General features: G+C 43.4%; 2 protein-coding genes across 3 annotated transcripts in view; both read left to right on the top strand.

The window, feature by feature from the left end:
- crocc2 (ciliary rootlet coiled-coil, rootletin family member 2) overlaps positions 1-22,156 on the top strand; it is a 51,509-nt gene extending 29,353 nt beyond the window's left edge. Inside the window, exons 17-36 of the mRNA XM_033621208.2 lie at positions 299-529; positions 3,437-3,630; positions 4,140-4,267; positions 4,608-4,777; positions 4,884-5,063; positions 5,832-5,966; positions 6,062-6,205; positions 10,731-10,969; positions 11,084-11,243; positions 11,336-11,503; positions 12,633-13,017; positions 13,099-13,229; positions 13,351-13,471; positions 13,557-13,720; positions 14,088-14,528; positions 15,107-15,256; positions 15,342-15,542; positions 18,699-18,830; positions 21,626-21,805; positions 21,930-22,156. Of these exons, the coding sequence (XP_033477099.2) occupies positions 299-529; positions 3,437-3,630; positions 4,140-4,267; positions 4,608-4,777; positions 4,884-5,063; positions 5,832-5,966; positions 6,062-6,205; positions 10,731-10,969; positions 11,084-11,243; positions 11,336-11,503; positions 12,633-13,017; positions 13,099-13,229; positions 13,351-13,471; positions 13,557-13,720; positions 14,088-14,528; positions 15,107-15,256; positions 15,342-15,542; positions 18,699-18,830; positions 21,626-21,805; positions 21,930-22,013 (3,738 nt within the window). The 3' untranslated portion in view covers positions 22,014-22,156. The remainder of the gene's footprint in view (positions 1-298; positions 530-3,436; positions 3,631-4,139; positions 4,268-4,607; positions 4,778-4,883; positions 5,064-5,831; positions 5,967-6,061; positions 6,206-10,730; positions 10,970-11,083; positions 11,244-11,335; positions 11,504-12,632; positions 13,018-13,098; positions 13,230-13,350; positions 13,472-13,556; positions 13,721-14,087; positions 14,529-15,106; positions 15,257-15,341; positions 15,543-18,698; positions 18,831-21,625; positions 21,806-21,929) is intronic.
- A 1,240-nt stretch (positions 22,157-23,396) lies between these two features.
- The window catches only part of sned1 (sushi, nidogen and EGF-like domains 1), a 40,741-nt gene continuing 38,334 nt past the window's right edge, over positions 23,397-25,803 (top strand). For both annotated transcript variants that reach the window (XM_033622862.2, XM_033622861.2), the window contains exon 1: positions 23,397-24,040. In XM_033622862.2, coding sequence (XP_033478753.2) covers positions 23,822-24,040 — 219 coding nt within the window. In that variant the 5' untranslated portion in view covers positions 23,397-23,821. The remainder of the gene's footprint in view (positions 24,041-25,803) is intronic.

The following is a 25,803-nucleotide window of genomic DNA, read 5'->3' as shown; positions in this document are numbered from 1 at the left end:
TAGCTGAAGGCTCATTTATTCTAATGGGCCTTTGTCTCACCTTGTACAGTCTAGAGTTTGTAATTTTTGTGTGTTTTAAGGTATGTTGTTGCTATATTTTTTGTTTGTTTCTCTTAAATGTTTTTTACAGTTTTATGATCTTATTTTTAACAAATTTATTCCTCTAAAATGCTACATTAAATAAACTTTACTTACTTACTGAATTAAAAAATAGTGGACATGGTGCAGTTGCCCTGTAACACTGATGGAAGGCAGAGTTGAACAGGACAGAAGTGAAATATTTCAGTTTCCCCTCCAGACAGAAGGTGAGAAGACGGAGCTCGGTGAACGTAGACGGGAAGCTGAAATGGAGCGGGCAGCAGCCAGGGAGGAGACGGCACGGGTGCAACAGGACATGATGAATCTGCTCGCTGACAAACAGGCCCTGGAGAGCTCCCACAGCCACTTACAGGATCTTTGCCAGAAGCTGGAAGCAGAGCTGAGCCTGCTGCAGACGGAGAACGCTCAGGCCCTGGAGCAGCACTCCCAGGTCAGAGACCCCCGGCCATCCAGCCTCCATCCCCCCAACTCCCTCCACCTGGGGGAGAACCATGTTGATGTTATTAATAGCTTTCAGCAGGTTCACGGAGCTCATTGTCACATTAAAATGTATCGGAGGTACTGAACACATCTGCTATAGTTTTTTTTTTTTTCTTTCTAATGGGATACGGAGAGCAGTTTGAGCCCCTCTCTGTGTTTTATGAGTAACTTGGGACATAACAAGCAAGGGATCTTCATGAACAAATGTGAACTGGAAAAGATAAATAGATGGACATATAATATCCAGTGGGGGTTTAGTGAAAAACCCAATAAATTAACACCTAAAGTATTCCCATCCTTCCCTCAGCAGATCCAGATCTCGTCCCCTGAAGAATGAAAGGAATCCTCTCCTGTTTTGTTATCTGTTCCGAATGTGAAACTGGGATATCCGCGTTGATCTCTGCTAGAATATAACAAACCTAAACAATTTGACAAATTCCGTCCAAACATTTTTAGACAGCTTATCTGTAAAAATAAATCATGTGTGTATAAAATAAGCTCTGCCGTGACCTCCACTGCACGGAGCTCGTGTTTCATCCCCTTATTGGGCGCCACTCACATTGTTAAACATTGGTGTACTTCTACTCTGATATTTATTTACCTGAGGAGAGGCTGAAAGACATCATGTGCCAATATTTAGTCAGTGTGAGTTCATTTTCGTTGGGTTAAATAGCAGCGATTGTTACTTTTCAAAGAATTAGTTACAGTGAAATATTAGAAGTTGCAGGCGCCCGTAATAGACCCAGACATTGTGTGATAGTGTGTTCGTAACAGGCCAGGGACATACAGTTTTGAGATCTTACAGCTCCCAGTAAACGTGTTTTTTCTGTCCCAGAACAGAGCTTTATCTAAGAGCTTTATATAAGATTTGTTTGCAAGGACCCTAATATTCCACTAATAATCAGAATAAATGCCTTATAGAACCACCTCAGTCAGAAGAGACAGGCTTGATTGGAAGGTATACTCAGTTGGGTCGAGACAGGTGCTGTAAACCTTTAACAATCCGTTCAATAGGAAAATACTAGCCCTGTTTAATGTCCACTTAGAGTCCATAAAAGATGAGTGACACAATAGTATCCATATAAATGTTTCCTTCAGTTGCACCATCGCCACATCCACCCTCCTAAATGCTATATTGTAGGCAACTGGACTTGCTTGAGTTTCTTGAAGACGTTTCGCCTCTCATCCAAGAAGCGTCTTCAGTTCTAAAGGACTGGTGTGGAGTCACAGAGTTTAAAGCCAGGAAACTCAAGCAAGTCCAGTTGCCTACGATATAGCACTCAGGATTACCATGACCTGGATGACTGAGAATCTTCACCGACCCATCCACCCTCCTGCATTCATGACAATCCCACCAAGAGCTGTCCACAGTACAGACAAATTGTCTCTGTGTGTTACATTTTGGAACAAAACTATCAATATAAGCACATCTGTGTATTTTATGAGCTCGATACTTTGCAACATAAATCCCCCTATGCACAAAAAAGTGTGTTCACTGGTTCCCCTGTAGCAGGTAAAAAACACTGAAACATTCCCAATGTATTATTGTATTTCTCTGCCTCATTTATAAGGCTTTAGGATATTCTCTTAAAAGCTGCCACCTTGCATAGTTCTGAGATTCATCCTTGAAATAATGGACCTTCTAGTGGGTTGTCCTTTAATCACAAGTTTGTTTGTTTGATCCCTGACTCTTTATCTCCGAGTGTTAAAGTGTTCTTGAGCAAGACACTGAACCCCAGGGTGCTCCTGACAGGAAGGCCAGCTTCTTGTATGGCAGCAGTTGTGCAGTTGAGTATGGGTGCAAATCGGTGCATGAGAGGCAAACTGTAAAGCGCTTTGTCTGGTAAAGTTGAAAAGCTCTATATAAATGTAGCCTATTCACCAGATCTATCATGTTTGCATTCAAGTGCAATTTCCAGTTAGATAATCTGCCAAATTCAGTGAATTACTAAAAGATAAATCCCAGGAAAATCTCAGTACTTTCAAACAATAATCTTTTGTTAGACTTTACAGGTATATTGTGCAGGAATTGTCAGCTACTTTTTGTTGACGATACTGCCAGTTTCAGCATTTTGTCCCCAATTTTTGATGCTTCCTCTTGGATGCCTGCTTTTTACGGTGTGGCACCTGGTCACTACCTTCAAAGTTCGGACCTCACCTGCACACTGTGCCCAGGAACATCCTGAACACAGTGAAACAAGAAAGAAAATCTGAGAAACTAGGCAGAGGGCAGAGTCTCTGCAGACGAATACACTGCCACATACTTCTGTTGGTTTAGTAGTGATGATGGAGAGCGATTACTTTGGTATGAGTCTATACGTTTTTTAGGAAAATCCTGCTAAGTATATCTTTTATAAATGCTGAATAAGATTCAGAAAGTTCCGCATCAACTGCACGTTTCCAGTTCACTGCTTTCCTTGCTACATATAGGTCCTGTGGTGTGTCACGATGATTTAAGTGGTAACTGGAAAAAAATCATAACCCCACTAATCATTTTTGTTTTGCTTCAGGCAGTGCATTTGTTATGGCCCTGCAGTTCCTGTACACTGTCATGAATTGCTGTAAGTTTGTTTAATTTATGCGTCATAACAGCAAAAAGTGAGGGGTATCTGGAGTTCAATGTTAGCACAGAAAATGTGGCTGCGTAACACGCAGAGGTCGGGTGGTTCGTTCTTAATACAACAGATACAAAATACCCACCATACTCCTTCTGCTGCTCACAGCTATGACAATACAGATATGAAGTGTGAATGAATTTAATAATTTTCTGTATAGTCTTTATTTTGTGTGCAATAAGGAAAAAGTATGATTCGATTAGTTGATGGCATTTTAAAAATCTCCGTTTGTCGGTCTCCAGGTCAACAGGCAGATGCAGACTGTGTCAGAGGAGCTGTGTGCGTGCAAGAAGGAGCTGGAGACGCAGACCACAGCCCTAAAGAGAGCTACCCATGACAGGGAGGAGCTGGCCAAGGACAGGGCTGCTCTGGATGTCAGGCTAAACTCCGCTGACCGAAAGGCCTGTGGTCTCACGCAGGAGCTGGTTGCACTTAGGTCCGCGTGGGTTTGTGTGTATGAGTGTTTGTTCATGTGGTTTGACCTCTAAAATGTTTGCGACCAATCTGAGATTTAAAACCAGTTTCCCCAGTTTGTTTTCTGCAGTTGCATTCAGCACACACTACAGTGGAATTGTTTCTGTCTTCATTGGTTGAGGTCAGGGTCAGAGCTGGGGTTAAGCATGTATCGGTTACGGTTAAGAGTGTAGGGAATGAATGTAAGTCAGTAAATCTCCTCATCATAAACAACCCAGTGTGTATGTGTGTGTGTCTGTGTGTGTTTGTTTAAGTCAGACTCACTGCCAATGTGTATTCAAGGTCATTTTGACTTTTTAAGCAGATTTTACTTTGTGAAACCCAGCAAGTCACATGTAACAAGAGTCTTTAAGTAACATGGTTTTATTTGGAAACTATGCTCATGATGGATCATTGAATTTTATGACCTACACCTCGTGGTTCAAAGGTGTTTTTTCTCAGAGCTTAAACCACTTCACCGCTGTGTTCCAGAGCAGAGAAGGAGTCCCTGGAGACAGCTCTGTATGAGAGCCAGGAGCTTGCCTCGTCTCTGGAGGCCGAGCGCACCAGGACGGAGGGGGAGAGGCGCAGCTTGCTCCTGGCTAACGAGGCCTTGACGCGTGAGTAGCCCCCTCCCTCAGAGACCCCACTGTCCTCCGTGCCAAGGCCCCTGGCCATGAAGCCTTTCCAACAGCCCACTAGAGATCCATATTTCAGCTGTGAGCTCTGCAGCAGCTGGACTGCGGGATCACTGGGGCTGCTTTCTCAGCTGACCAGGGTCCCACAATCCCGCACAAACACACATGGATCAGATAAGTCGTGTTAAGCTAGCATGTTCCACATAAATCCACGGATGAGTATCCCCTATAAATAAAACTGTAAATAAAATCTTGCTGATCCTGAGTGTCTCCTTCTAGTAATCAAGTGGGATTTTGATAGAGATCAGATACATGTGTTTAGGTGATGCTGCTCGGATGCGTGTGGATGCTGAACGCCAGCTTGCGCAAGCTGCACAAGAGCGGAGTAAGCTGGAGGAGAAGCTGGCCCAGGTGGAGAGGAATGCCCTGCTGACCCTGAACAACAAAGAGCAGGTTCACAGAGAGCAGCTTGAAGCTGAACGCCGACAAAAGGTTCAGTCAAACTTTTGTTGACTTGACAACCTTTAAATCAGATGCTTTTGCTACCTATTAACTAATCAGTGTGTGTGTGTGTGTGTGTGTGTTTGGTGGTTGACAGGAGCAACAGTGTGCGGAGCTGACAGTTCAGCGGGAGCAGGCGGAGGAGCAGCTGCGGAGACAGTGTGAGGAACAGCGTGCGCACAGCCACAAGGAGCTGCAGCAGGTGCACGAGGAGCAGGCCAGGCTGCAGCAGGACTTCAACCAAAGCCTCCTGCAGGCTGAGAGTGAAAAGCAGCAGGTGTGTGAGGTGGTCTTCATAGGTTTGTTACCATTGTTTATGAACCTTGAAATATGGCGTATCGTAGGAGAGGCCAAGGGTTAAAGAATTGTCTCATAAGCACCACATTCCAAGTTTTGTATTCACAGTTGCCAGTGTGTCCATCAAATGCTGTATGAGCTGCCAGTATCCTCATTCAAGGTCACGCTAGGTCCATTCCATAGTCTGTACATAAAGGCGCACAACACGTCTCCACTTCCTCCGACTCTACAAAAATGAAGAAAAATATCTTGGATACGGCCATTGACATCCTACACTGGTGACGTCATTTGAAGCCAAAGTCTGCGTGGTAGAGATCTCCATGGTATAGCATTCCTGCCTATACATCCATCTGCCCAATCGCAAGCACACAGATTGGCACACACAGCTGTCAATCATGATGTCAAACGCCCTTTTTATAGCATCAAATAATGAGCTTTAATCAAAATTAATAGAAAAATTAACACAAACAAACACCAGTGTGATCAGAATTACCTATAATGGCCCACATCTCAACTGCTAACATAAAGGGGGCGGGGTTTAAGACCTATACTGCAGTCAGCCACCAGGGAGAGATCAAGACGTTTTGGCTTCACTTCTAGGGAGCTTTCGAGTCATCCTCCTTTAAGTACAGTCCTTCAGTGAAAGGTTATCTAAGCACAATAGTTTCTGCATGTCCAAGTCCCCATGGCCAAACTGTCTGTGAGCCACATTATGACTGACCCTGACCTCGCTGTCTGTCGTCACCAGGCTTTGTCCCAGAAGGAGGCAGAGAAGGCTGCCCTCATGGAGAAGCTAGCAGCCCTGCAGCAGGACCTGACCACAGCAAGCATGGAGCTAGAATGCATGCAGAGGGAGGTGATTCACAAACAGGAGCAGGAGAAGGTAAAATCTGGCTGGCTCATGTTGGCTCTGGTCAACTTTCTATGTCTTTTACATGTAAGTCAGCTAACACAGATATGTGTACCTCACTGTTCCAGAATGCAACGGCTATCCTTCAGTCTGAGCTGCAAGACCTGCGGGCTCAATTTGAGGAGTCTTTGAACTCCCATGAGAACACCAAGAAGAGTCTAACTGAGCAAGCCAGAGAGTTAAACCAACAGAAAGACGAAGCACAACAGGAGGTGAGAATCTTTAAAAACATCACCATTTTTTTAGCCTTTCTCTTAAAGGGGACTAATTATGTTTTTCTTTATTTTCCGTCATATATATGATGTTACAGTGTCTGATGTTTGTGTTAAACATGGCCAAAGTGTGAAATATTGGAGTAAATGTATGTTAAAGTAAGACCTGTGAGCAAAAAAACATCGCCCTGGTTCCCTCGTCAAAATGCCTGCAGGAATTTTCCATTGGATTTTGGATTATTCAAGAAAATAAGATCTGTGGTGAACAGAAGTTGTTGATATTTACACGTTTTGCTTTATTGTAACGTAAGGCTTTAAACGAACCTCATCACTATTGCACAAATTCAACATCACTACCACAGCAAGGCTGTGAAGCCGTTTTTGGCAATGACCTCTCTAACTTGTAAGCAACCACCTTTTTTGAGACACATTAAGGCTTCAAGATTCACGAGTGGGGTAATTACTGATGTATTTTATTTCGTAGAACAAAGCGTTAAAGTCTCTTAAGCTTGTGTTAAACACAGACCTTATTTTAGGCATCTAACCAAAAACCCACTGACTTTGAGACGAGGGAACCAAAACTGCAAAAATGCTAACTCATTTCCACAGTTTCCACGTTTGAATCCGCCCACTCCGCCAAGTTCAAGTTGGCCGATTCATCCGGCATCTTGACATGAAACAGTGTTCCACGGTTATATTAAAATGGGGAGCTTCGATAAGCCAATCACTGCCTTTGCCAAGACTAACTTCTTTTTTAAGAAGACAAGATAGATATAGACAAGATAGACACTGCTATCGAGACTGTTCTAGATTGACATCTTTGCAATATCACCCAACATTGCAGTTTGTTTTTACTTCGCTCCACGCAACTCTAAAACCCTGGCAAAACAGGTATGTTGGCATGGCTATACGTCAGTGTGGACATGAAATGACGCAGATATGTTGGTCTCTAGTAATTGGTTAAGTAAAATTAAATCCCACTCCCCCACGAAAATATGTTAGGGTGGGCAAGTGTCACAGTGAAGATGGAAATGGTGTGCGACAAGTTGACAGTTTCTACTTTCATGAAAAGTTGACCTCAGTTCGTGACAGATTTCTTTTTACGGTCATCTGCTAAAGGCACGTTTACAGTGCATGTACATGCTAATGTCAGGGAAACATGTAACCTTGGTTGCAGAAGTTGTTTTTTTCACCCTAGTTTTAATTAATATTCCTGCTGGAATATGTCCAGTTGTGTTTGGAAGCTTCTGTTGTTGATTTTTCATGGTAAAAAGTGCCGCTATTCTCCACTACAGTCATTCCCTGGCTGCAATGGAGATGCACATACATCAAGACATATAAGAACTGGAAACGCTGACCAATCAGAACAGACTGGGCTTTTTCGGGAGGGGGAGATTAAAGAGACAGATGCTACAACGGAGCGTTTCAGACAGAGGGTGAATACAGGTGTTCCAGCACAGACAGTATGAGGCTGATAAAGTGTTTTTTGAACATTAAATTATGTAAACTTGTTCTAGTACAAACCCAGAATACAAGTATGAACCTGAAAATGAGCCCCTTTGAACATAAATATCATGGGCGTCTTTTCAGTGGCACCAGTTTATGATAATGTCCGTTACAATGATGACTCATACAGGAATAACGTTAGGTCAGGTGACTATTAGCATGTTTATATGGACAGGTATATATAAAGCAATTCATAGAATATATAGGGTGGATGTCAGTGGAGGTGGTTTGTACAGTAGGATCACAGAAATGGATAGGAAATTACAGGTTTGTTTGGCTTGGCACAGGATGGGAGAACACGGATCTGCTTCTAGCGTGAGTGAGAGTTTGCACCAATTAGTGCCAGTGTGAGGGAGAGCCATTTACCATAGGCCGCTGTTGACATTGGCCGATGCCACAGAGCTTTACTAGCATCAGGGTGCCATCAGGTGCACAGTGCGCAGGGCCAAATCCTACAAGGAGAGGTGGTGTCTGCTCTTAAGACTCCCTCTCAGCACTCGCTCTCTTTTTCCTGTCAAGTCCACTGCAGGAAAAATTTGGTTCCACTGACCTTGATATAAACATAAAAGCGCAATTAGAGACTGTAATTTTGGCCCAGTGACATACCTCCCCAAGCCAAATGAGAGCTGTAAATCTCATCTCTTGGGGTTGCTTGAGGTCAAGATTCCAGCCACAGGGTCGCTGGGCGTTTTAGTGAAATAACAAGCTCACAGTCACCTCATTAAGATGTGACTGCAGAGCTGTAAGGGCCTCGCCATGCCTTGATTTAAAACCCTGGTTTCCTAGGAAAACGAGATTGTTTATCTGTGTGGGGACTTTATGGTTTTAGGGAAAAAGTAAAAATGAGGATCATCCTGTCTTCGCTCTGTCTCCTTACTCTTGTCAAAGAATAGTGAATGAGGTTGTGTAGAGCCAGAGCAGAAGAGTTTTGGGGTTTGGACAGCCCTCCCCACCATATATCAAGTCAAGCCTCAGCAACACTGTCATATTTGGCCGCAAACTCCTGCTCATTTCCTTATTTGATTATTTTCACTAATCCCGTCTCAGGATTCTCATGTCAGACAGTGACAAAGCAGGAGTGAGAGTGTGTGACAGAGAGCTAGTGAGCACGATAGAGGAAGAAAGCAAGGGGAGAGAGGCAGAACCAGAGGGAGGAGGATATGGTCCCTGGTACCGTAATATGAAATCAAAGTTTAAGTTAACCCCTTGTGTAAATAAGCCGGTGGGGGAGTGTTTATTTTCTCCCTTGCAGCAGCGAGAGGCTGGCTCCACTGGGACTCCAGGTCCCCCTCTCCCATCCATATAACACAACACTGCTGCCCTCACATCCCCTGCCTTTCTCCTCCGCTACCCCCCTCCTAAAAAATCAGATAAAATAAAGTATAATTGGCCAGATCAGCACTGGCTTGTTTTTTCTCACATTAGAGTTTATGAGAAAGAACCATCTTGTGTGGCCTCTGAACATAACACTCCTGCTCCTCATCCTCCCTCTCCCTCCTCCTCCTCCTCCTCCTCCTCCTCCCCCACCACCTCCACCAGGGGAAGGGGGGCTGCTGTTCATCATGTTGCTCTCTGTGGATTCTTTACACTGCGAGCCGCAGAGGGGAGATGGGGAGAGACAGCACCTGGCTACAGGCCCAACTGGCTCTTATCCATGCCAGATAAGCTCAGTCCTCCCTCTTTTTCTGGCTACACACAACATATTGCCGTAAAACAGAATATGGGTCATACAGTGTCTTGAGATTGCACACGAAGCACTTAAAATAGGAGATGTTGAGATTCAGCTTTCAAACAATGAAGCCGTGATGCATTATCTGATCCAAAATCAGTCTTACAGTGTGCTGAGGGATTTTTCCCATTCGATGTTGACGATTGAGCTTCTGATGTACTGTAGATAACAGCCTAATAGAAGTTTTTTAGAAATTTTGAGAATATAAAAACTCATGTGTGTGTTGGGTGGTTGACCTTACACTGAACAAAAATATAAAGGCTTTTGTTTTTGCTCATTTTTTCCATGGGTTGAAATAAAACTTTTGTTATGTACAGGAAAAAGTCTTATTTCTCTCAAATTTTGTGCAGAAATTTAGCACCTTTCTAGTCATTTGACCACTATGAGTCATGTTCACCCATTTGTACACTGCTACACAGTTTCTTAACACACTGACACGCAGCCATTGGGAGGAATTTCGGCTTCAGATTCTCGTGTAAGGATACTCTGACATGCAGACTGGAAGAGCCAGGGATTGAACCACTGATCTTCCGATTGGTGGACGACCTGCTCTACCTCCTGAGCCACAGCCTCCCCAGGCAAAACTGGTGGAGTTGTGGTGTGAACAAGAGTCTGTGTTAAATTCTGCATGTATCTGATCCAGTAAACAGCACCTAATTGAGAAATCCTAACCAGTTCACCTCTTATTCCCACGGTCTCCTTCCACTAAAACAGATACAGATACACAAAGAATTGCTAATTTGTCATAATTCTTAATGCAAGTTTGGGAGTGCCTGATAAATGTCTTTTTTCAAGATGAAACTGTACAGTATAGAGTGTGACCATCCCAAGACACACCTGTGCCATAATCTTGCTGTTTAATCAGGATCTTGATATGCCACACCTGTCAGGTGGATAGATTATGTTGGAATAGGAGAAGTGCTTACTAATGCCTACCATACACTAGAAGATTTTGAAAATACTTTAGAAAAGACTTTGAAAAGATTAAAGTCTTACACCCTCTCACATCTAAAGCAAATGTGGGTTTTTAGTCAGAGACTATTTGCAAGTAGTAATCTGGATCTTGATATGGTGGATGGATTATCTTAGAAAGGGAGGAGTGCTCACAAATTTGTTCAGTGCATATTGCAGGTTTTAAAAGGAGTTTAAAGCTCATTTTAAACCAGGAACAAGAAAAAAGCAAGAGTTTATGTACTGACCTCATGAATAAGAGGTTTGCTGTTTATCTCTTCCTTATTTATCCTTATTGACATATCGCACCTTTCCTTCTCCATAAATCTGGGCATGAAGTTAGAGGGCCTTCGTCGGCAGCTGCAGGAGGCAGAGGATGGACTTATTAAAGGGCAAAGGGAGCTAATTGAGGCCCACAGACAGCTCCAGGAGTGTGCACAGGAGCGAGACGAGCAACGAAAAGAAGCTCTGGACCTGAGGAGGCTCCTGGGTGATGAGACCAGAGAGAAAGAGGCGATCCAAGCCTCTAACCAGGAGCTAAGAGGTTTTATCAAGAGAGCAGAGAGTGACAACAGCAGGTATGGCTGTCACATGGAACGGCAGATTTCCTGTAAATTCAGTAGTTTTTTTTGTTTGTCTAGCAGCAATGAATATTTTGGAAATCTTTTTAACTTCAAACATATCTTTACTAGCTTGAGACGAGCCGTGGAGGAGAGGGAGCAGAAGGCAGCCGTCTTAGAGGAATGCAGGAGCTCAATGCACCAAGAGGCAACCGCTCTACGGAGCAGTATGCGAGAGCTGGAGAAGTCTCGCCTGCAGGCACGCAGAGATCTGCAGGAGCTGCGCAGACAGGTGAAAGATTATTGAGGAAACTGCCTTCCATCTGATTTATTTTAAATAAAAGGATTACCTTCAAGCAGTGTGTGCTATGTTAACATGAGCAGGTAAAGGTCCTCGAAGGCGAGAACAGCCGCCAGAAACAGGAGCTGCGTGAGCTGCAGGCCCGGGTGTGTCAGGAGGAGCAGAAGGAGGAGGAGGCACGTCGTGAGGCTTTCACTCTTAAGCAGAGAGTGCTGGAGTGCGAGGCTGGCAGAGACGCAGCGCTGAATGAGGTAGAAGGCCTCCGGGAATTAGTCTGTTAACAACATGCTAGAGCAAACATTCCACCTTTGCTTACATACTTGAAGAATATCTGCCATAGTCGTGCAGGGACAAAAAACATGAATGATAACACACTGTATACTCCTCTTTAACAGTGATGGGTTTTCTTTGAAATATTTTGTTAATATAAATGAACAACAGTTTATTAACAGGACAGTTACGATCTTTTAAAGCGGGGTTGCATGAGGTGGTTCAAAAAATCCAGACTATGCCTGTAAAGAAACAAAATTTCATTGAAAACTATCAGAAATTTTGAAAAATCAAACTTGAGTCTATGTTTTAATGAACAGTGTGGCAAAAATTAGGCTTTCGTTTTTATAAAATTCATTTTCTTTTTAACCGCCTCTGTCTCATAACCCCATTTTGGGGTCCCCATGTTCTCATGACCGCAGCAGTGTTGTCAAGTGAATGTATGGCATACTCTTACATTTTGTTTCCAAAAGCACGAAGGCCATTCCAAATGGATCCCACATTATTATGATATATTTGAAGTCTGGTTAATGTATCTTTTTCCAAACTAAATACAACAAATATCTAAACGTCAGTCTTTGAAATATCCTGTGACCTTGTCTATATATCACGCATCTGAGTCCTGAGGTTGAGAAGCTATGAAGCCATAAAGAACAGTCACATTTCCAAAGTATATTCTTGTTTAAAATTATGCCTCAGTCAGGACTCTGGTCCCTCTTAACCTCTTGTGATACAGTTTAGAAACCCTATCAGTGAACTTGACAAGCTTGTCAGCTTTAAGCACATTAACCCTTTATAGAAACCATGTCCTTGTTCTTTACACAGTTAAGTGTTGGTCACTCGATAACACTCAGGGCATGTTTCCTCAGGAATTACACTGTAGTGTTGTCAAACACTGCTGTAGTAAGAACTATGTTCAGCCTGTTGCCCATATTTCATCCTTTAAGCAATACTTTAACCCCCAGATGACCATTTGTATATCAATTAATCACCCTCTGTTAAGCTGAATTCATGACGAAGACTTTGTTTTTCTCACATGCCCCCACAGTGAACGAAGAATCCAAAAACAGAGAAAATTAGGTTCATCTTGTGACTCTGTGGTCTGCGCAGGTTTCAGGTCTGCAGCGCCGTGTGATGGAACTGGAGACATCGGAGCATCAGACCCGAAAGATGCTGCAGGACAGAGAGGCTCATCAGCAGCAGTGTGACCAGAGGCACAGAGAAACCACCGCCCAGTTGGAGATCGCACTAGAAGACGCTGGGATCAAGGTCAAGGAACTCTCCGTGCAAGTCGGTCTCGCTGAAAGCAAGGTCCAGGCCCTGGAAGAACAGCTGGGCCTGGGTGATACCAAACGCAGAGACCTGGAGCTCAAGTTGGCAGGGTTGTGTTCAGCTGTGCACCGCACTGTTGGTACCAACCATGCAAGGCTTTCAGGCACACTGGGGTCCCGGAGACGGTCTCCCTCTCCCTGGAGAAACCACCTCCAAATGAGAGGTATGGTCATGCACTTTCACCATAAGATGATAGCATTTTTCACTATGACAGGATACATTAATAAGTGTGTTCTTTGGTTAGGGGGAGACAATGACACAGACGGATCTGTATTGTTCTTGTCTCGTGGTGAAGATGATGAGCCAGACGTGGACTCAGTGCATACCGTCCTGCGGGAATTCCAGCAGGAACTCAGGGATACACAACGAGACAGGGTATATTTCAGCTTCTTAATAAGTGAATAAAGGCTCAAACCTCAAACTCTGTGAGTGGTTTGAGATTGTTGACCTAAAGTTTGCACTTTTTTAATCTCATAAACGCATCTTACTCCTTCAGGATGAAGCCAAGGCTCAGACAGTCAGTCTAAGTCAGCAGGTTACAGAGCTCCAAGGCAGCCAGGATAAGTCAGCCACCCATCTGCTACAACTACAGAAGTCCTTGAAGCAGTCAGAGCAGGGTAAGAAAACCAGTGGATCCCACTTAACTGAACATCCTTTATTATTTCTGTTTAGACATACAGCATATCTAACATGTTGTTCCAGGGAAAAGAGAGATGGCAGATCGACTGCATGAGGTGCGTACATCCCTTTCCCTGCAGGAAGAAGTAGTGCGTCGTGCAGAGAGGCAGAAGAGAAACCTTGAAGAGGAGGTAGCCCAATGCAGGACTAGTCTGCAAGCTGCTGAGGCTGAATCCAGGGCTCTGCAAGTATGTGAAAGGCAAAATTAAATCCAAAATTTTGGAGAAATGAACAACATCAGCAACTAAGATTACGTGTTTCCCTGATGTTAGCATGTAACTACTTGTAGCAGTGTATAATGCAATACCATTCCTGAAGCAGATGACGATATAAAGAAATCTTTCATGAGCTGACACATCTTGTCTCCAGAGTAGAGAAAAACATTGAGAACAGAGTATTCAGAACGGTCTGAAGCCTGAGGTTTTAGCTCACAGGAATTGGGACATTATTTATATGACAGAAAATAAGGAAAATCATAATAGGTCCCCTTTGACTCAAACAACATACAGCATCTTCAGTGACAGCTGATAAACTCCTGTGCCAATTCCTCTACAGGACAATTTGGAGCTTTTGCAGGACTCAGAGTCGCGTGCAAATGTAGAACAACAGAAGCTGAAGGAGTCTCTACAGGCAGCAGAAAGCAGGGTGAGCCGCCTGGAGCTCTCCCAACGCACCCTCGAAGGTGAGCTACAGAGGGCCCAGCTCAGGGCAGCAGAGCTGGACGCAGAGGCAGGGGCATTGCAGGAAAGACTGACGGAGCTGCGGAGGAAGCTGAGTGAGAGCGAGGACCGGTGTGCAGCGCTGAGGGTCAGTGAGGAGAGGCTGGCCACGTCACTGGCTCGAGCTGAGCAGCATGAGAGCCAGCTGAGAGAACAGATCCACAAATTGTCCAACACCCTCAGTGACAACAGGACCAGCAGTGGAGCTCTGCAGGAGCAGATCACACAGCTGCAGAGGGCTCTGACTGCCAGTGAGCAGGACCGAAGGCTGCTGCAGGTACATAAGAACATTACTGTAACATAAAACAAATCATGCGCACTGTGTATTTTTTATTTGTAAGCTTTCCCCCTCTCTCAACATAAGGATGTTTGATTGAAACTTCAAAATAAGATGAATAGCCACCCTTCCACTGCCGTGCTTTGATTTACAGTGCAGCAATGTAACCTTCTCAGCTCCAGACTGAGCATTTTTATTTACATTTGCCGCTGTGGTTTTCCTGAAGGACCTCAAAGACTGAGCAATAAAACGCTCAGGCAAGCTCATTAATTCTCCAAGAGCTTCTCAGGAGAGCTTTCCGGTCTTAGTTTGGGACTGCACTTTAAAGATACTGAGCAAACAAAAACATGACATGCTTGGTATAAATCTCCTGATTTGCTCAAAAGCTGTCAGGTCATTGCAGTAAAAAGCGCGAGAAAAGTCCCAACTCTTGCCGGCAGTGTTCAACAATCTGTCAAGGACTGTAAAAAGAGACAGAATATAAAAGACGGGGAGGACCAAAGGGTCAGCCTGAGTGCAAAATCATGTTTTGATAAAACTGAGTGGTTCATTGTATATCAACGTGTGTGTGCCCATAGGAACGTCTGGATAAAACACGAGATGCCCTCTCAGAGAAGAAGAGGCTGAACCACACACTAACAGAACAGACCCAGAACATTCAAAGAGCCCAGGAGGACTTAGAGCTTAAATATTGTGAGCTAGAGAAACATAACAGATCACTGAAGGAGGTGAGTCACACTGAGGTTAAAGTGCAAACAAAGGTGCAAAGGTTGAGGCTCTGTTTTGATGTACAGATGATTGACTGTGTCCCAGAGCCTGAAACAGCAGCAGGAAGCTGGACTGCAAGCACAGGGGAGCTCTCAGCAGCTGCAACGAGAGAAGGAGGAACTCCAGGACAAAGTCACTGATCTTCAGAGCTCTTTGCAAAAGCTACAGAGCGAGAGAGCAGAGATGGAGAGGGTGCTGACACGTCTTGGTAAAGACAAGTCAGCACTCAGGAAGACACTGGAGAGGGTGAGCTCACCAGTCTGTTGCACTATACTTTAGGGAATTGTTTGACATTAAGCAAAATAAGTTTATTCTCTTTATTTCCGAGAGTTAGACGAAAAGTGTGTATGGCACATATGGAGCTACTGCCAGCAGCTGGTTAGGTTAGCTTACCTTAGCTTAGCTTAGATTAGCATACAAACAAGAAACAGGGACACAGTCAGTATTTTTCCCAAAATATCAATCCATTCCATTCTCCCTAATCCTTAGGATAAGTCCCGCTGAAGTTGTAGAAACTTGTCTAAATCACAGTTACACATATACGTGGACTACTATAGAATACAATAGATTACAATAATAATAATAACAAAAATAAAAAAATCTTCAGGAAAAAAATGACTGCAGTGGTTTCGTATGACACTTACATAAATTTAGGGTATCTAGCACAGGTGCTTTGATACTGACAGTAAGAAGCAACTTCATAACATTACAACTGAAACAGTAACAACATCACTGGTTGACTCGGTGGGAGGCCTTTGGTTCCCCCATGTCTGAAGAAAATGCCACAGAAGTGGATGCTCCTGTGGTAAATAAAAACATGGTAAAGTGCCCCCTAGGGTGCCCTTCCAACGTAGACTCACAAGTCAGTCTTTAGATGCTTTGCTTAACTAAAGACTGATGACTTTCACCCTGATTTTGTGTTTAGATGGGCGGATACAATTTCAGAGTTTAAAAAAACTCCCTACGTTGCAGAACCAATAGTAAATCTGCAGGGCGGTCCTTCGGTGGCTCGCTGAACTCTTGTGCTTGTAAACATAGTCCGACTAGAAACACGTGTAGCGGTACAAAATGGCTCAAGTCGCGCTCGCAGAAAACTCCGTCAAAGTTAGTGGATGTTTGTCGCGTTTGCGGCGACACATTCTCGCCAACTAAAAGAAACAAACATAATCTTTTACAAGGCCATGACTCATCTGGCCGGCCGGACTATAGACTATAGAGGGAATCGTCTTGTTGTTTACAAATACTTCGGGTAGAATACCAGCAGAGCTTTTAGCTATATATATATATATATATATATGTGTGTATATATCACATTTTTCACATCACTGTATCACCGTTTAGACTAATCCGATGTTTGTAAAGTCTATAAACACAATGATTGAACAAACATATTTTCTTCACGGATGAGCACACGTTTGATAAAACAGAGTTAAATCTCTCGGCATCCATTTTCAAGCTCTCTGTGTGTTTGTTTCCTTGTGGACGAGAAAAGGAGGAGCGCACATTTCTGAGAAGGCATGTCCTTTTCAAAAATGCAAGAGGCGTTGCTTTGTTGCCGGCCGTTTTCGCCGGTGTGTTAAACACACTTTAGAAAGGAGTGTCCCCAGACTATCAGAAGGCGGAGATCTCTGATTGTCTGGTGGTGAGACTACTTCCAACAGAGAAAACATGATAAAGTGCCCTCTTGGATGCCTCTATGTCAGATGAAGCATGATAAAGGACCCTCTAGAGCAGTGGTTCCCAACAGGTGGGTCACGCGAGTCCATTCTGAATGCGAAAAAAATGACTGCAGTGTGTCAAGTTTGTAAACACACTTTATTTTGAAGTACAGTGAATTTCAATGACATTGGCCAAACACAAGTATGACGCTGAATGTACTTAACTGTTGAAAGCTTTGACTTTGAAGAAATCTGGACCCCATGGCTGGACCTGTTGGGAACCACTGCTAAAGGGTGCTCTTAAGCAGTGGTTCTTTTAGTGGAGAAAACAAGTGACGTCTTGCATGCCCTCAAGTGGATAAAACGTAGTGAAGAGTCCACTAGGGTGCCCATCCAGTAGAGAAAACATGGAGAGTCCTCTAGGGTGTGCTTCCAGTAGAGAAAACATGATGAAGCCCAAGCTAGCGTGCTCTTACAGTAGAGAAAATGTAATAAAGTGCACTCTAGGGTACTCTTTCAGTGGAGAAAATTGATAAATTCGCCTCTAGGGTGCTCTTTTTAGTGGAGAAAACTTGATAAAGTGCAGACTAGGGTGCTATTTCAGCGGAGAAAACATGATAAACTGCCCTCTCAGATGCCCTCAAGTGGAAAAAATGTGATGAAGTGCCCTCTAGGGTGCCGACTGTAGTGGAGAAAACGTGATAAAGTGCTGTCTCAGGTGCTCTTCCAGTGGAGAAAATGAAAAAAATTTCCTCTAGGGTGCTCTTCCAGCAGAGAAAATTTGATGAAACACCAGCTAGGGTGCTCTTATAGTAGAGAAAACGTAATGAAGTACACACTAGGGTGCTCTTCTAGTGGAGAAAATGTGATAAAATCACCTAGGGTGCTCTTCCAGTAAAGGAAACATGATAAAGTGCCCTCTCAGGTGCCCTCAAGTGGAGAAAATGTGATTAAGTGCCTTCTAGGGTGCCGACTGTAGTGGAGAAAACGTGATAAAGTGCTGTCTCGGGTGCTCTTCCAGTGGAAACAACATGATGCAGTGTCATAAAGGCTGCCCTTCATGTTAGAAACCTTTCTGCGAGCTGGCGTGCCACCGCATGCAGCTGGTGCCCTTTCTTTTTTTTCACCCCTGCCCCTCAGAAAGCCTGAGTCCGCCACTGAAAGTTATGAGCCCCCTTTTGTTGGACCCCAGAACATTAACCAGCTTTTCCTCAGGGGACCTGAAAAGTCTTGGTGCTGAATATGAGGTAAAAGATCTGAAATGTAATATATAATAAATATAATACATGAAGGAGCCAAACCACAAAGGGCTTTAAAATGTAATTAAAGGCATCTTAAAGTCAATTGTAAAACTGCTGGAAGCCCATGTACATGTACTGCAGAAGCCAGGACTGAAGTAATATGTGTTTAGTGTTGGTCAGAAGCCTCGCTGCCACATTCTGGATGAAATGAAGACGTGCCGTTGCAGAAGCATTGAGGCACATAAATGGGCAGTTACATTAATCCATGCAGGAGAATAATTTGCCGGAGTTTGTCATGTGCGTAATATCATTTGTCCCATTTTCCACATATTCATCTCCTTTGTCACACATTGTACGGAGTGATCTTGAAGTGATGGAAACATGTAGGTGGACTGTGAGAACTCTGCGCTTGGCTTCTGCTACACACATTACAGGAAGGCACATGAGTGCAGAACAATCATGGTAAAGTCGTTCACATTATGTCACCCTCGTGTTGTTGTCAGGTGGAGATGGAGAGGCTCAGGGGGGAGGAGGAGGCAACGTCGGCAGCCAGAGAGAAGGAGCAGTTGGGACAGACAGTCCACAGCCTGGAGCAGGAGCTGGCCGAAAAGCAGGGTGAGCTGCAGACTGTGCAGGTGAGAGGTATGGAGCAGGGGTCACACTGTGGGAACAGCGTAGTAGTATGGATCAATCAACTTCTCTTTGTCAAACCATGCCAGTCATGCAATATCCTAATTTTGCTTTGATGATGCAGCAGTTGGGGCGGCCTGTAGCTCACCTGGTAGAGTGTATGCCTCATGCTGGCTGAATCCTTGCAGCGTTCTGTGTGTCATCTCCGTCTCTATGCCCCCTTGAGCTGAAATAATCTTGAAACAAACAAACAAAAAATGCAGCAGTTGCCCATTTACAGTCGGTGCAGAATGCAGCAGTACAGATTTCTCACAAACACGATGTCGGGCACACATCACTTCAGTCTTGGCCGAACTACACTGGCTCCCCATCCAGTAAAGAATTCAATTTAAGATTATATTGATTACTTTTAAATCCCTTCATGGTCTGGCTCCGCTTTACATTTCAAAACTCTTAACCCTTATTTGGCTCCGACACCCCTCAGATTAGAGAATTAAATGTTCAAAGATCTATAGTCCAGGCTTGAAACAAAGGGGGATCATACTTTTACTATTTTATTTTTCCAAAATGTTTAATGTCATTCTTTTAAATTTAGATTTGTCTTTCTGACCACGTCTTGAAATCCCTTTTTTACTGCATGTTATGTCTCATCAATCATCTTTCAACTTTATGTTTATCTTACTGTATGGTGTTGTATTTTGTGAGGCACATTGTAACTCTGGTTTTGAAAAGTGCTACAGAAATAAAGTTTATTATTATTATGTAAAATCATCATAATACAACTGTTACTGTAACTCATGTAGCATTTAGAAATATTAAAGTGTTTTATATGAATCTGGAACTCTCTCTAAAGCTTCACTTGCTTCCATGAAAAGCCAGATTTCATACACTCTTTGAAAGCACTGACAAGTTGTATTTGAACAGCAGCAGCACATCAGTCACATTTCCCAAAGAGGAAACGTCTACTGTTACAATGTAATTTCATTTTATTGAACATGTGTTTGATTGTTTACACCTGTCAAATAAAGCTGCCTCTTACCCATGGACGGATTATGAGATAGTGCGCCCCTGGGCACAGACATGTAAAAGGCCCCCCATCCCTCCTCAAGGTGGTTATTTTGGCTTTTTTTATGGTTGTCGTGAGTGTTTTTTCAATCTCTTAGTAGTTGTTTCAAGTCTCTTTGTTGTTGTCTGCATCTTTTTTGTGGTTATTTTGTGTCCATCAGTAGTAATTTTGAGTCTTTATATGGTTGTTTTGTGTTTCTTTGTTGTCTCTTTGAGTTGTTTTGAGTCTTTTTGTGTTTGTTTTGCATGTTTTGACGTTATTTGTGTCAACTTGTAGTTGTTTTGGTCTTTTTATTGTGTTTCTTTGTAGTCTTTTGTCTTATTGTCATCTTTTTGAATCTCTGTAGTTGTATAGAGTTTCTTTGTGGTCATTGTGTGTCTCTATATAGTTGTCTTGAGTCTTTTCATGGTTAGTTTGTGTTTCTTTGTAGTTATTTTGTCTCGTGGGTTTTTTTAATCTCTTTGTGGTTTTGCATCTCTTTGTGGTCATTCTGTGTCTGTATGTAGTTGTTTTGAATCTTTTTATGGTTGTTTTGTGGTCTTAATATCATCTTTTTGAATGTCTGTAGTTGTATTGAGTTTCTTTGTGGTTGTTTTTTCATCTTTTTGTGGTTATTTTGTGTCTCTTTGTAGTATTTTTCAATCTATTTGAAGTTGTTTTAAGTCTGTCTATGTTTGATTTTAGTCTCTTCATGGTTGTTTTGTGTCTTTTTGTAGTTTTTTGAGTCTTTTTTATGGTGGATTTGTGTCTTTGTCTCTTTGTTGTCTTTTCAAATATCTTTGTAGTTGTTTTGAATCTATTTGTAACTGTTTATGTGACTTTTTTGCCTCTCTTTGTGGTCATTTTGTGTCTCTATATAGTTGTTTTGAGTCTTTTTATGGTTGTTTTGTGTTTCTTTGTAGTCTTTCTGTCTTATTGTCATCTTTTTGAATCTCTGTAGTTGTATTGAGTTTCTTTGTGGTTGTTTTGCATCTTTTTGTGGTTATTTTATGTCTCTTTGTAGTCTTTCTAGTTTTTATCAATCTTTTTGAAGTTGTTTTAAGTCTGTTTGTGGTTGATTTTAGTCTCTTTATGGTTGTTTTGCATCTTTTTATGCTAATTTTGTGTCTTTTTGTAGTTTTTGCATCTATTTTATGGTGGATTTGTGTCTTGTGTCATTTGTAGTTGTTTTGCATCTCTTTGTAACTGTTTATGTGTGTGTGGCTTTTTTGCCTCTCTTTGTGGTCATTTTGTGTCACTATATAGTTGTCTTGAGTCTTTTTATGGTTATTTTGTGTTTCTTTGTAATCTTTTTGTCCCTTTGTTGTCTTTTTGAATCTCTTTGTAGTTGTTTTGAGTCCTTTGTGGTTGTTTTCATCTCTTTATAGCTGTTTGTTATTCTCTTTGTGGTCATTTTGTGTCTGTTAATGGCAGCTTGATTGACTTACCAACAAGAAATCTCAATAAAATCACTTCAAACAGAGGCTGCGGTCCAGGCCCCCCCGTCCCCTTGGGCCTGCGCTCCATAGGCCTATTAAATAATCCATCCCTGCTATTACCAACATGTGTTTTCTAGTTGGCAACCTTGCCCAGGTAAGAATCCTCGTGAGGCAGAGTTCAGGATGACCTCAGTAACCCCAGGTGTCAGAGAGCTGTCTGTGTCCCCATTCTGCTGAACCTCTGATTACACTCACTGACCTTTATCTCTCTTTCACTCTATTTTAAATTCTGTAAACTCATGTGAACTGTCCTCAGGCCCAAATCTCCCAGTTGGAGCACTCTCATGCACAGCGCCTCCTGGAGGTGACAGCCCGCCATCACCAGGAGTTGGATTTGGAGACGGATCGTCTGAGAGACAGCCAGCTCCAAGCAGAGCGGGCCCTGGAGAGCAGGGAGAAGGCTCATCGCCAGAGGGTCAGATGCCTGGAGGAACAGGTATTTTAATTCTCAGTGTGGATGATTTGTTGGAAAAGGTCTTCATTTTGTACCACAGGTTTATGTTTGGATTTTTTGTGTTACCTACCTACCTTCAATTTTTCTGTTTGTTTTTCTTTATTAGGTGTTGACTCTAAAAGAGCAGCTGGACCAGGAGACAAGAAGACGACAGGTCTATTTCAATCAGATGCTACAGCCTGGTGTGTAAGCAGAGACCCTGCAGCGAAGTATGTAGCACCTCTGGCTTCCTCATTCACTGTTCCTCTGGCAGCTCCCCAACAACATTATGTTACAAGCTATGTCCACATTTGGAAGCGCACACAAACACACTCCTAAGGCGTTTGCTCCCACCCATGCACATGTGCACACCGGATTACATTAATCTGCAGGAAAACTCAACAACAACAAACAATGAGTGTTTTGTTTATAAGTGGACTGGACGTGCCAAATTGTTTTAAGGATTTCCTCTGGCTCGCTACAGTTGGCGTTTCTAAGACTGTTTATGCTGTGTCAAATTTTTTTTCGGAAACAATGTGATGCAAGGTTTCCTCAGTTGGTGCTTCATTCTGCTCTTGTGATTGTTGCTACACTCATTTGTCATATTGATTATGTACCAATTTTATATGTCATAATCACTGTTTGTGTTGTGAGAATATATATTCAAATATTTACAGTAATTGTTAGCAGATTTCCCTGGTGCTGTGATTTAGTAGTGTTTCAGGCAGTCATAGAGATACTGTCAGTACTTTGTTTTATTATGTGTTGTATTAGACTGAATCAGTGATAACGAGTGCAAAAGTTGTGATTACTTTTAATAAACTTGGTGTATCAGTGCACAATTATGCAATTTTGTTTTGCGAGAGATGTTGAGGTTTGAGACTCAATGGTGTTTATTCTACCGGCCACACAACTTTGTTATGGGAAAAGTTTTCTGCGAAAGACAGCGCTGCCCTTTCATGGCATGTGAGTTCTGGCGTTTGGCTCGCACCATTAAAAGCCTTTGTGGATTTAGTGTTGTGGGTGAGAGAATGACCTTCGCTCTCTGTTGCCAGTGCTGTCTTAAGTGTTTTCTTTCAAAGATCTTTGCAGACTCCAAGGTCTGCTGCGGGGATCATCATTCCTTGAAAGTTTCACTTGCAATCCATCTGTAATCCCTCACAACCCTAAAAAACTTTTAGATAATATGCGGTCCTCCCTTTGATAATTAGAAACCACACATATACACATGCATCTCTTGTGTGTGTGTGTGTGTGTGTGTATCTGAGAAGCAAACTCTTCTTTCATTTCAGTCCTCACTCTCACCATACTGATTGTACAGTGTTGCATTTTCACAACAGTGCACATGCATGTCTTCTCCCTGTGCAACCTTGCATGCCGTGGTAACTGTACATAGTAGAAGTTCCACTGAAAGGGGAAAATCTTGTCAGAGTTTCTTTAAAGCAGCCCTTTGATTATCATAGATCCGCCCAGTGGTTATCCAGTTACCGGCCTCTTTGCAGCTATTGGCTGCAAGGAGCTAATTATGCAAGGTAGTGAATCCCTGTGGGGGAGGTGGGGCCAAAACTGAAAGAACTCCTTTGGCAGGCAGAATAGAGCTTTTATTGAGGATATTTCTAAGCTGACCATCAGGGACCAAATCGCTGGATTGTTCAAAAAAAAAAAAAAAAAAACACATCTCAGCTGAATCACGCTGCTCCCCCTCTTTCATTCCTCCCCTCGTTTCATTTCAGTGAGACAGAGTGTAGCTCATGCAGTACCCAGCAGCAAGCAGAATGCAAGGAATCTACAGTATTCCCCTGTCTCACACAAGAAGCCCAGTTCACTACTGAAGGACAAGAGAGGGGAGAAAGAGGCAGAGCCAGAGAGCAGTCAGGGGAGGATTCAGACTGCTGTGGTTGAGAGGAGGAACGTACGGTCTTGTCCTGTTCTGCTCTGCTCTTGTTGCCTCAGGTGTGTGCGCTCCTCCCTCCCCTCCGTGGTGCCTGCTGTCAGCTCCATCCCTGGGTGGCTGAGGCCATGGTGTTGGTGCTGCGAGCCCTGCTGCCCTGCTTCTGCACCCTGCTCTCCCTGGACCTGCTGCCTGGGGTGGAACTCGCCGTGCCCCTGGAGGACTTCTACCCCTTTGGCCAGGAGGAGGGGGACTCCCAGACCAACGCTCAGGACGACGGAGGCTCCAGGCTCGTGGAGATCTCTGTTGCTTTCCCCTTCTTTGGAGACAGGCACACAGGACTCTATGTGAGTACAGAGCAGTGGCTTTTTATGTGTGTTTATGTCTTCATGTGTCAGCGTGTGTGTGTGTGCATGCACTTTGCAGTTGGCAATTGAAACTGACATGGTGTGGATTCTATAAGAGCCTCAGGGAGATGAGATTTGGCACGCAGCCAAAAGCTACATTGCATCGTCTCTTGAGAGTTTGTATATGTTTGTGTGCGCTCACAGGCTCTGGTGTGTAACCTCGTGTAGAATATCGTGTTTTCTCCCCCACGGGTGGAATCATAATCCTCCATGACATTCTCTTCACTTTACATCTGCCCCTCTCGCACTCTGAGGGCTCTCGAGTGCACCGCGGGAGCGTGTGAGAGGCACTATTAGCAGAACAGTGGTTCTAATAAGTCCACAATGAGCTGTTAAAGGAAATGACAGTTTGTGTTCTTGGTGTTGCCGCGGAGCATCTGTGAGCAGTTCGTTCTCAGAGAGCGGGGGGAAAATATGCACGCTGGAGAGAGAGAGAGAGAGAGAAACAGTGCTCATGGGAGGAAGCTGAATGGTTTGACAAGGATTTTCGCGCACCACAGTGAAACACACTTTGATCTGCCTTTGTCATGTATTGGGTTCAGTTCCAGCGCATGGGAAGGCAGAACTCCCTTAAATCAACACCACCTGTTGTGGTTATGCATCTCGAATCCCCTCCTTCTCGCTCTGAGCCCCGCCCGCCTCCTCCCCGTTCAAACCATGGGCAGGGGAGCCCGAGGAACCATGGCAACAATGGGCAAGGTCAAAGGTCATCTTTCTAATCTGAGCATCTGCGCCAAGGGGGTGAGGTCAGCCTCCCAATGAAGACATTTTTAAAACTCTTTTGCATCTACACACACAGTGCACTGACAGTGGCACAGTATTTCGAGTGCAGTGTTTGTGTCTTTCTGCAGAGTTATAAACTCACTGTGTGTGTGTGTGTGTGTGTGTGTGTGCAGCCTCTGTTTATCACAATTGTGTTTCCTCCCAGTTTTGCAATGAATTCCAGTGCATCACTTCTTCTTAATAACACTGATACACAATAGTAGAATTAGACAAGATAAGACAAGTTGCTTGTTGCTTGGCTTGTTGATCCTAGATTGAATTATCATCTGATAAAGATAAAAATCTGAGAACTAGATGTTAGTTGCGATGTGATATCCTGCATCTCATTGGACTGTAACTCTGTAGTCACGCAAGGCATAACAGATTGTGACAGGCACTTGAAATTACAGTCACGCTCATTTTAAAATGCCTCACCTGAATCCATTAAACATCTGCTGTAAAGCGCACGGGCCACATGGTGATCTCTGCCACCAGAGAGCTGCTTTGAACAGTTAATATTTCAGTGAGGGGATAAATGTGTGTGAATAGTTTCTCCCACAGGTTCGTTCCAAGCCTCTGGGCTGCCGCCACATGGAAGCTGTAGAGCCAAACTGATTTTAGATGGTTTGTGGGTGCTGTCTTACATTATTATCATAACTGATTCTGTTTAGCAGCACACATACCTTGAAGTCCACACAGCAGATCCCTTTAAACCCTTAACTGTTAGCTTTTGTCCCCTCCTAAAGACATGTTATTTTTAGCTCAGTTGTCAGAAGAAAACTTTGGATTGTATATTTCTGTATTCACATGTTTCATAGTATCATATCATCATTTCTAAAGTGATGTAGTACATTAACTGACTTTGTCATGTGGAGGTGGAGTAGATGGTGAATGGCATGACACCTTGGCAAGACAAACAACAAAAGTGGTTAGTGATTAGG

Source organism: Epinephelus lanceolatus, chromosome 6, assembly GCF_041903045.1.
Source record: "Epinephelus lanceolatus isolate andai-2023 chromosome 6, ASM4190304v1, whole genome shotgun sequence".
In the NCBI taxonomy this organism is placed as follows: domain Eukaryota; kingdom Metazoa; phylum Chordata; class Actinopteri; order Perciformes; family Serranidae; genus Epinephelus; species Epinephelus lanceolatus.
The sequence above is the reverse complement of the archived record's forward strand: the minus strand, read 5'-3'. Positions and strand labels throughout refer to the sequence as shown.